This window comes from Gadus chalcogrammus, chromosome 2 (genome assembly GCF_026213295.1).
Source record: "Gadus chalcogrammus isolate NIFS_2021 chromosome 2, NIFS_Gcha_1.0, whole genome shotgun sequence".
Lineage (NCBI taxonomy): Eukaryota > Metazoa > Chordata > Actinopteri > Gadiformes > Gadidae > Gadus > Gadus chalcogrammus.
In genome coordinates, this window is record NC_079413.1 from 12,831,696 (window position 1) to 12,843,587 (window position 11,892).

Below are 11,892 nucleotides of genomic sequence, written 5' to 3' on the forward strand. Positions count from 1 at the left end.
ACTACTACTCCTCCACCACTACCAGCACCAGCACCTCCTCCTCCTTCACCTCTTCCCCTGGTCATGGCACGCAAACATATTAAGTACACTTCTGTCCCCCTTGGCCAAAACGACCATTAACTCTTTCGCTAATCATGTGCCTGTCTAGGCGCCGCATGAGTCTGGATCCTTGTGAACCCCAGGTTGGGCCCATGGGGCGGAGCAGGGCTGAGGGGGATTCAGATCCAGTTTCTGTTTGAGTTGCACAATGCCCCCCAGGAGTGCGGCTCATAAACACTCCGCTTGATACAATGCTTAGCTAGTCCAGAAGAAGAAGAACGCTTTGTTTAACGTGAAATCTTTTACGGAATTTAGTTATTTTTTGAAATATGTCGTGCAAGATATCCAAGATGAGGATTTTTTTAAAGAGAAATGAGTGGGGGGAATTTCCAGACAGATAATGTGTTTTCTACTACAGTAATTACAGACAGGTTTAACTCCACTCCGTGGCTGTCTGTGTTTTTTAATTATCCAGGGTGTACAGGAATGACCTGCCGTCGCTGTCTTAAATTAGGTAAATTGACGACGGAAAAAGGAAACATCTTGTAGGCAGGCACACACAAACACAGACATGCATACACAGATACACTCTTATCGGATGCAAACACAGATGCACTGACAGAGACACACACTGACATATTCACTCACACACACATACGGACAAACACACACACATTTTAATACTTTTATTCAGATCTTACCTCACATTGGTTGATTGTAAGCTTTATGCCTTCTTCTTTATCTGCCTTATGCCTTCTTCGTCACCCAGCTGGTGGGGGGGCAATGACGTCATTGTTTGCGTTTCAGGCGTCCACACGAATCCTAACACAAAACTGCATAGGTCTGGATATATTTGAAACCACCCTGGGACAAGGTTTCAGAAAAGTGCGGTTTCGGGCACCGGATCCGCCAGATCAATCTGGACGGTCGGCTGAAATGCACAAGACTTATGCGGTTGCACCAAAAAAATCGGCTCTGTGTGGACGGGGCCTAAGCCCCACACTTGTGAGACTGTTGTGTATTATCAACACTGTGCTTGTGTGAAGTGTGAAGGTTAGACAGAGAGCGAAAGAGGCATCCGTTATGGGTGTGGGGGATGTGGGGGGATCACGGCCTACCAACAGAACGTCTATACAGACAGAGACAGAAGGGTCATTCCTGTATAATCCTGGCGGAAATGTTTTATTGTTGTTGTTGTCTTTTCACACTGCACACGACTGAAATACACAGTGACGGCCACACATAAAGTATGGCTGACGTCAGAGCAATCAAGCAGTTGAAGTGTATTAAAAAGAATGGAAGATGGACGCCAGCCACGCCAAGCAGCCCACAAGCATGCAAGCGACAGCCCAGTATAGGGGAACACCGCACGCAAAGTATGCAGCACCCAGACTGCAGAGCAGGCAGACGGTGAAACACACTACACCCTGCAGGTCCGAACCAGAGTCTCTGTGCTGTAGAGGCTGCAAGAGCTGGTTTTTATACGTGTATAGAGAGATGGGCTGTGTGCATGGAATCATCACACACTTCATACAAAGGCACGCAGACACTCACACGCATATAGATAAGACACGCACACACATTTTGTGCACACACACGGACGCATACACACCAACACACGCACGCACGCACGCGCGCGCGCACACACACACACACACACACACACACACACACACACACACACACACACACACACACACACACACACACACACACACACACACACACACACACACACACACACACAAACACACAAATACATAGAAATCCATGCACGTGCACGCAAACAGAAGTTTTCAATGTTTGCCAACATGGATCAGTCCGATTTGCAGCCACAAGTCTGTTAATCCCCTATCTAAAGCTGGGGGGATGAAACTGTAAACACCATTCATCAATCCTCTTGCTCTCCTCCACACTCTATCTACCTCCGTCAACCTTCTCTCACTCTCTCTCTCACGCTCCCTTTCCTCAAACACACTATCTCTCTCTCTCTCTCTCTCTCTCTCTCTCTCTCTCTCTCTCTCTCTCTCTCTCTCTCTCTCTTTCTCTCTCTCCCTTGCTTTCTCTTCTATTATACATGCATGTACACATTCAAACATGCACCCACGCAGACAAGCATGCACACATACAACCACACACACCCACTCATGTGGTTGTGTGCACGCCCTGCTACGACATCCAATCACCCCCTCCTTTCCGGGGCACGGCCATTATTGTGTCTGCTCTGGGTCTGGTCTGTGACTGGCCTCTGTCTGCTCTGGGTCTGCTCTGTGACTGGCCTCTGTCTGCTCTGGGTCTGCTCTGTGACTGGCCTCTGCCTGCTCTGGGTCTGGTCTGTGACTGGCCTCTGTCTGCTCTGGGACTGGTCTGGGTCTGGTCTGTGACTGGCCTCGGTCTGCTCTGGGTCTGGTCTGTGACTGGCCTCTGTCTGCTCTGGGACTGGTCTGGGTCTGGTCTGTGACTGGCCTCGGTCTGCTCTGGGACTGGTCTGTGACTGGCCTCGGTCTGCTCTGGGTCCTATTTTAAAAGTGAGGAATATTACCATACTGTACCTAAGAAAGGGAAGGGAGAATATGATAAGATAGGCAGGATATGTGTTCTGGTTAAGCAGTTTGACTCCCAGCCAGTCTTAATCTGCGTTCTACCTATAGGCATCCCTGATCAAGACATGTAGCTTAAATGGAAAGGTAACCCCTGTTTTACCAGGAGAACATCCACATAAGAGATCATCAAATGTGATTCCCACAGCCGTGACAGTCGTAGAGGTTTTACAAAGTGGCGTTGGCAAACCTTGTCACAACCTACGTCACAATCGCGTTAGCGAGGTAGTGCCACCAATAGAAAACAAAAATTCTGGAATAGCTAACCCTAGCAGGAGGTAGTCAATTTTTTGGGATTCTGCAGATAATTTTCCCTGTTTAAGTATCTGTTCAATAATCCTACAAGCCAATAGCCAGTGGTCATGTTGGATGGATAGAAAGATCAACTGGTCTCCTCCTCTTCTTCATCCGTCCATCATATGTTGCCCAGAGAATCTCCTGATGTGTTGTCCTGGAGCACACAAAGGAGTGAGTTCATCTCTGTTGTGTCTCTCTCTGTCCTGATCTTGTCAGTCTGAGGGCCTCATACTAACTGCGTGTGTGTGTGTGTGTTTGTGTTTGTGTGTGTCTGTGTGTGTGTGTGTGTGTGTGTGTGTGTGTGTGTGTGTGTGTGTGTGTGTGTGTGTGTGTGTGTGTGTGTGTGTGTGTGTGTGTGTGTGTGTGTGTGTGTGTGTGTGTGTGTGTGTGTGTGTGTGTGTGTGTGTGTTTGCTGTTTGAAGCAACTGTGAATGGACAGGTGACAGGAAGTTGAAGCATTGAGTACATAGGCGTTCACGTTTTAGGATTTACTTCTTTTACGGCTCTGCCATTGCAATTGCAACAAAGTAAACAGCCGATACAAGCGCTGATCTGCTGGATTGGAAAATAATAGGTTGGAAATCAATCAGATCATGCCCTTCAGATAGTTTTTCTGGTGAGGGAAGGGGAGATTTGAGATGCGAAGTTTGAAACCGTTGAAATATTGGGAAATTGGGCAGTTAAAAAATTATTCAATGGACATTTTGGTGATTGGAAGAACTCCAGGAAATATCATTGTTGATTTGACGAAACACATAGATTAACTTGTAAAAGTAGATCAAGACATAATTGTTGTTATAAAAGCCTATTTATTCTAAACCATATAAAGAGACTGGGGAATACATCAGATCACAACGTGTTTAGTCCACAGACACAATGAAAATAAGCTTTTGGTACTTTTGGGAAAAACTCCACCACTATAAGATAGACTGTTGGACCTCACAAGTCTCAAATCTGTCAAAATGGTTTTGCTGGACTCTGCTATTTACTGCAGAGTATATTGCGGCTGAAGCCAACAGCCAGGAGGGTCTTCCTCATACTGGAAATGACAAACAGAGAGTGGAACAATGCCCTTTAAGTGGTGGAAGGTTTCAAATTGGCTGTAATGCCGGACACATGGAATTGGCATCTGCATGCCTACAGCTGTGGTGCACACACACACACACACACACACACACACACACACACACACACACACACACACACACGTCTCACACACATCTCACACACACACACACACACACACACACACACACACACACACACACACACACACACACACACACACACACACACACACACACATACACAAACAAACAAACAAACAAACAAACAAACAAACAAACAAACAAACAAACAAACAAACAAACAAACAAACAAACAAACAAACAAACAAACAAACAAACAAACAAACACACAGACACATATTGAGGTCCTGAGCACATGCACACTGGCACACGTTCTGACAGAGAGGAATACAAATATGTATACATTTTAGAAACTGCAAAACACATTGGGGACTGGGGATGCATAAGCACATATGTTCATATTCTCAAGCGCACGCATTCGTAAACACACACATACACACACATGCACGCACGCACGTACACACACACAAACACACATACACACACACACACACACACACACACACACACACACACACACACACACACACACACACACACACACACACACACACACACACACACACACACACACACACACACACACACACACACACACACAAACACACACACACTGTTGATGTATGAACATCACACATAACAATATGCATATATTATCGGCCCTTTTGACATCACCGGCAGCTGTTTGTTTCCTTATTCTGATTGTTTACATGACGACTTCCAGAACTGTCAGCTGAGTATCCAGATAGAGCAATTAGTGAGAGAGAGAGAGAGAGAGAGAGGGAGATCAAAATTCTACTGATGAACAATAAGCTTCTGGGTCCTGACCCAAGCTTGATCTGTGTTTTTCCAGCAGACAAGCGAGGCGAGCTGCGTGTGGATTCTTCGGTGCCATGGCCAGGCTGCCCTCCGTTTCCTCCGGAATTTACGACGTCTGTTTGTGCTGCACAACATGTCATTATTCTATATTTGCCTGGCACGTCATGTGTCCACAGAGGCCTTTGTTATAGAATAGTATTTTTTTTTATTGTGTTGTTGGACTCACAGCTTTTTCAAACCCTGTGAAAAAATTCCTACACAGCAAAAAGAATGGGTCAACCCCTTTCGAGGCATGTGAGAGAGAGCTTTAGAGACGATGATGGATTTTATGTTACTAAACAGATTTTTGTATTTTATTACAAAGTCATCAGCCATGACCTGTTTTATGTCAAAAACCACAGTCGTCTCTTCTACTCACTCAAAGAATGTTTCATGGTCTGAGAAAAGCGCAGACAAATGACAAGCAACCACACACACACGCAGACACACACACACGTTTGTACAAAGTGCTGCTTCAAAGCACCCTCCGCTGTACAATAGCTCTGTTCAGGAGAAACATTATCCAGAGGTCCCTCCCCCCCCGATATAGCACCCTAAGGTGATACCCCCGCCGATAAGTGTCTGAGACCAGAGCCTGTATGATCTCTCTATACTTTAGACAGATTGTCAGCCTGGGCTCTTCAATGTAGTCACTAGAGGGAACCCTCAAGATCATGTCAGTCTGTCCGTACTGTGCACACCAACCAACAGCACATTCAGGAAAACTCTTAATGTGAAATTCTTGGCTCTGAGTGCACTGGAATGGGCAATCCTGCCAAGGAAGGATCACCAGTTCCGGCACGCTTAAAGTTTACTGAGTTTTCTGTCATGTGGTGTCAGGTATGTTGATCCACCTCCACCTCCCACTGAATCACGACCCATTTTGGATAGTAGTCCCAGAGTGCATGTAGAGTATAACAGGTTCAAATGGACTTCCTAGGTGCCCTCCGTCTCATTCACAGGTCTGTCCAAGCTTCTCTTTCGCCAGGGGGAGGGTTGGGGGGGAGGGGGAGGTTCAAAGGGAAAAACGATGAGGACTTGTGCGTGGTGGATCGGTTTACGTTTTACCGAATATGATGAACTTGGGGAGGGGTCAGTTAGGATGGTGTAAAGGCTGGGGGGCATTTGAGGTTGTTCTGGTGATTTGTTGAAATCCCTTTGAAATAATTTGTTCAAAACAAACAAAGGAAGAGAAGCACAGGTCGGTGAATGTAAATAAATTAATAAAGTTGTTAAAAATGTATTATTGTAAATGTAAAAACTTTGTTGCGTCTGTGTAATTAGCTTACTAGTCTTATAGGTTGAGAAGGAGGAAGTGAGGAGACTTATTGGGAGACGAAAAAGGGTGGGGGTGGGGCGTAAAGAGAGAGGTAGGACAGCAGAAATGTTCAATGAGGCTATGAGCTCACTCACGCGCTGAAGAGGAGGTAACTGAATGGCTGGCTGGTAATTAACGTCCCAAAGTAGATGACTATCCTTTTCCCTCCACTGCAAAGGCATCAACTTACGTCTGAATGCCTTGCTCGAATGATAATTACAAATTAAAAGAAAACTACTATGAAGATATTTTCTGTCAATTGTTTGTGTTTACTTTTCACCAACCACGTGCATTTTAATCTTTAGTCATATGCAACAGGGTATTTTTTTGGTTTTTGACTTGAATGGACTGTTCCTGATTTAATGTCCGAAAGAAGAAGTATGGTGTCAACGTTTTGCCTCTTGTTGCTGAACAGGAGATCAACTCATGGGATGTAGCGGATGCAGAGTCAGGTTCAACTTGGGCAAAGCAGTGCTGCCCAAAGTGTCCGTGTTCTTTACCATGCTCCTCGTCTTCACATACTTATTTTACTGCCTTGCCGGTGTTTGTGATTCAGTGCCAAGAACTTTATACAGCCATCAATCGCCAGACGGGGATTATGACGATAAAGCCCGCGGACTTGACAACCCGCGATCCCAAGCGCTTCTTCGGTCGCACCTTGCGGAAGAGCTGGTGTCCCGGTGGAACGGCACGGACTCTGCGGAGAGTGCGCTCGGCGACGCGGAACAGCGCGGGACAGTAGAAGCACCTGGCCAACAACTACCCAGTCCAAGACAGATTTATGACGGGACCACAGAGGACGGGGGTAACGGCATCCCCGTGTCGAATACATTCGGGACCAAGAAAATCCCCCAAGCGATCATAATCGGCGTCAAGAAAGGTGGAACGCGCGCGCTGCTTGAGTTTCTCCGCATCCACCCGGACGTGAGAGCGGTGGGGGCAGAGCCGCACTTCTTCGACCGCTGTTATGATAAGGGTCTTGAGTGGTACAGGTATGGAGAACTTATATTCCTTTATTGTTTAATATTTGTTATTTTTGTGATGGTTATCTCTTACAGAGCACGTGGACTTTGTATACCTTTAGGCCGAATTTAGTTTTTTCGAATGTCAAAAATAGCCCGTAGCAATTCCATATGTAGGCCTACGTGAAAAGCAGGCACACGCTTTGTTTATTTGATGTGAACTTGATAATAGCTATATAATAAAAAAGGTCTGCAATATTCTGTTGTGATTTAGAGGCGCTCAGTTGGCTATTTCTCAATGAATCGCCAAAATAGACATTAAGATCAAAATTAAAGACTGAATAGTTAAACACAGATAGGCCTATATAATATATATATATATATCAGGAATATATATATTTGTATATATGTATATATGTAGGCCTATATATATATATAAACAAATATATATGTTCCTGATTGCCAAACTTAACAAAAATTGTCTTGATAGCCAACCTTAGCATTTGACTCACAAAAAAAGCTCACTCTTTGGGTCATTGTGGCTGTGAAACGTATAACTGTAAACTATAGTCAGATGAGTCCTCCAACTTAATCCAGGGTAGTCAACATAGGTAATTAAATTATATACTTTGATGTGACCAATTTGTTAAATTTAGCTAAATAAAACCATTAGCTAAATATTGAATAGATTAAAGATTTAGCCATCATTTGGACCTTATGCTATGTTCAAGAATTATTGTTTCTATATATTCCAGTAGCAGTTCCCACTCTGAGATTGGTGTGAACACTTAGAATAGGCCAGTACAGTGCATGTGCATGTACAGGCAGGAGGCTGAGTGAACAATACATCTTAAAAACAATACAGCTTAAATGGACAGCTTGAAGCCCATGTCAATGGGCCTTAAGAATTCGATCTTCTATTGTCCACTAGGGGTCCAGTTTGATTCTTTAGTTTGGCAATCCTAACTTATAGCATTTTAGTTAGATATTTACTTTGACTACATACATTAGCATGTTGACTGAAAATACCGTTTTGTACATGCTAAACCCCAAAACAAATCCGAAAATATGAAACAGCCTAATTTAAAACAATCTTCATATTTATTTTGGTCAGGGGTTTTAGGACCAAGAGGGGTAGAGCTGAGTAGGAGTATTTCCTAAAGGTTGAAGGCTAAAGAGGTGCATGATGGTCCCTGGGGAGAGTCACTCACCTGTAGAGAACTGATGTTTCCGGTCAATAGCCAGCATAGTCTCACACTGCCTGGCTGATATATTCAGACAGCCAAAGCCAGTAAGCCAATAGCTTACTGTATGAGGCAGATAAAGTTGATCTAGGGGTCTCCGGGGAGTACTAGATCATCCTGACATTCATTCAAAAAAGCGTTCATACCCTTCAAAGATCAAATGCTTTATTGACTTTGGCCGCGTGTCTTTGATTTGTGGGTCTATAGACGGACGAGAGAGGGCAGAGGAACCAGATGTGGGAAGCAAATCCCCTTAGTGCCGGCTTTAAAGCAATCGCTGTAACTTCTATGTTTTGTAAATGCATTGTACTATTCTCCGATCATGGGACAATACAATTACACATTAAGGATGAGACTCGTTTGAGGTTAGAAAAAATTGGGATATGCACGTTATATTTTCATCTCCATATCGAGCAGATATATCAGATGATGATGATTCGGGTCGACCTGGCTGTCATAGGCTATGATTTAGGGGGGCAGCCGTAGCAAGACGGGCCGGAACGGAGGTGGTTGTGATCATCTCCAGATGGCCTACAAGCTTTTGAACGAGTCCCAGCAGGGTTCTCGCAGCGGTGTCGGATTAGTCTTGTGGACCTGTGGTCTCCAGCTCCACATGGAAACTGTGGCCTCCAGAAGTCCACGGAGGGTATAGGAATGAGACACATTTCATGGTGAAGAACACTTTCAATGCCATTTTCCTACTCCTCAGCTCCTCCTCCTTCAATGAAAAAGTTGCATTGAAACAGTCCGCCAGTGCATTTAACACAGATCATGTAGTCTGCCCAGCAACAGAATTCTTCAGACTTTTTTCTTGAGAAGAACCATAAGGGGAACATGGCCACAAGCACACAGTGTCAGTATGATTGTTCTGAAGCGCACTTCTATGTATGTCACTTTGTCCCTCGGGCTTCACAGTGACCATCAGATACGCATCTGTGTTGTTGCCCTTGCTGTGATTCAGATCCACGCCTTCATACATACGATACCTGTTGACTCATGCGGCGCCTCAATACAGGTGTCAGTCGCGTCTAACTTTGACATGCCTGACCGTGAAGGTGAAACTGAGCAGACAGGAGCACACAGGCGGCGTGGGCGTCAGAGGATTAACAAAACAACACGTGAGGGCAACATGATCTTCTTTTCATGGCTTTCTGGTTGAGATCATTGAAAGCGGATTCTGTCCTCTGAAATCTGGAGAGGCTAATGTCACCACCAATGTCAGCGGGTTTATTTTATCATAGAAGAGGGCGAGAATAGCTTAGCATTAACGTGCAGCACGCCATGGGAGTGGTGAGTGACAGGGACAACCCATGCAGAACCGTGATGTGGAGCCTTCCCCTCAGAGTCGGACTGTGGGGTCGCTCCACGGTAGGGAAGAGAAGGGATGCCTTGATGCTGACTGACTGTGGAGCCTTGGTTAGCTGACTCACACACACACACATAGAATGGCACGTGCACACACAGAAACACACATTCACAAACATGCACAAACACACAAAGATATATGTGAGCGCACACACATAAAAACGCTCACATGCTCTGACAAAGATGCATATGATCACAGACAGATACACACATGCACAGAGAGAACAACATGAACGTCTATCTTAGATTGAAGTCAGAGTTTTCATGTGGTCGAGGTTTATTTTCCCATCTCAACAATAATTGCAAGTCATTGATAATCTATCTATTCGATGAGACCTTATTTATGGTGTGTTTAGCATTCACTTATTTTTACTTGACAGCATTCTAGTCAAGTTAACCTTTGAACGCTTGTATTTCCAAATAATCAATACGAAAAATATTTTGAATTGCGTCCAACATGCACAATATTCCTTCCAAGGGAGGAACTAGACTTGCTCAGCAAATCATTGCATTGTATTGGTGAATGCCAAACACACATGATTTGAGGTTAGCCGACAGCATTTATGTGCATTGAGGATCCCGCTCTGGAGCCTGGGTGTGGGGTCATTAGTTGGAAGAGAGGAGGAGGAGAGACTTTATGGGCTAACAGTGTTATCATGTGTATGACAAAAACAAAAGGTTTCTTTGGCCCCTGTTTGTATTCTATTTTCAGTTTAGTAATTTAGCAGATGTTTTTATCCAAAGTGACTAACAGGGGACTATGTATGATTTATCTTACCCTCTTTTTCTCCCCTTTCTCCCTCAATGTCTCTCTTCTCTTTCTCCCTCCTTTTCTCTCTCTCTCTCCCCCCCCCCCCCCCACCCTTACTCTCCCTGAGTCGGGCATCTTGCACTTTAGATGCTTACAGGTAGAAAATGTTCATTTGGGTGGAACCCAGAGCCATACCCTTCCCCCGCCTAGACTATGTTGCATGACCATTTCTAGCTATTCTAAATGTTTCTCGCGCTTCTCTCTTCTATGTTTGCAATTCCTCCTTCCCCTCCTGCCCATCTTTTCACTCTCTATCTATGTAGTCCTGGTTGGGATCGTGGGAACAAAATGTGGCCCCATTAGTTCAAGTGGAAACCCGCAAACATGGCATGAGGACCTAAGAAACAATTATGTGTAATTCCGAGTTGTCTGATGTCTTCGAGGAAGCGTTGCAGTAACAGCTTGCATATGTGAAAGAAGAACCACCACAGATGAAGAAGAAGAAGAAGAAGAATGTGGGCCCTCGCTTTACATGCTGCACTTACTTCTAATTGTTGTGGTTTCATCTGACATGAAAAGGCCCCAAGTAAATAGCTTGGTGTTTGTTAGGTGTTATTTAAACATGAAGCTGGGTCATGTTACGATGATAAGATGTTTCATTATCAGTATGATAACAGAAATGTGAATGCTATGGTATGTCAAACTAAGCTACACTTTATAGCATAGCATTGTGATCCGCACAAAGAAAATAAAGGAATTCTATCCGAAGAAATACTCTGGGAGGTCATTCATGAGGAGGATATCATGACAGTGTATGGATTGCCTGACCTATATTCATGACACAGAAGGACTTCTCCAATAGGATTGTGATTAACACAGCACACTTCCACTCAATTGCAGGGGAAATGTCAGCAGCACTAAAGAATGGATTGGACTTCATAAAGGATATGGATTTATGTAAATAAGAAAATGAATGTGATGACAAGGGGAGAAAACTGTTTTTCTTTCTGTTCTCTTCAAGCTTTTCTTTGACAATGCTATGTTTTCTGGAGTGGATTGTATAATATTGGATACGTTGAGACTCATGTGTTCTATTGCTATACAGCTTAATCCTAATTTGACAATGAATTATTGTATGATTTTAATATCCATATTATTGTTGTGTAAAGCGTATCCAGACAGAGAGTTTCCATATGCAAGGGATTTTCCGTCCACCTCTTTCAGCATGGTGGCTTTAATTGATGTGTAGGCTCAACTACCCCCGATTGGTCTAGCAGCAGGAAGTGGGTTTCTATAGTGTACAGTGTTGA

At 44.3% G+C, this 11,892-nt stretch overlaps 1 protein-coding gene across 1 annotated transcript in view; it reads left to right on the forward strand.

Moving 5' to 3' along the window:
* The first annotated feature begins 6,265 nt into the window (after positions 1-6,265).
* Positions 6,266-11,892, forward strand: part of LOC130374424 (heparan sulfate glucosamine 3-O-sulfotransferase 6-like) — an 11,202-nt gene continuing 5,575 nt past the window's right edge. The window contains exon 1 of the mRNA XM_056581180.1: positions 6,266-7,252. Coding sequence (XP_056437155.1) covers positions 6,687-7,252 — 566 coding nt within the window. The 5' untranslated portion in view covers positions 6,266-6,686. The remainder of the gene's footprint in view (positions 7,253-11,892) is intronic.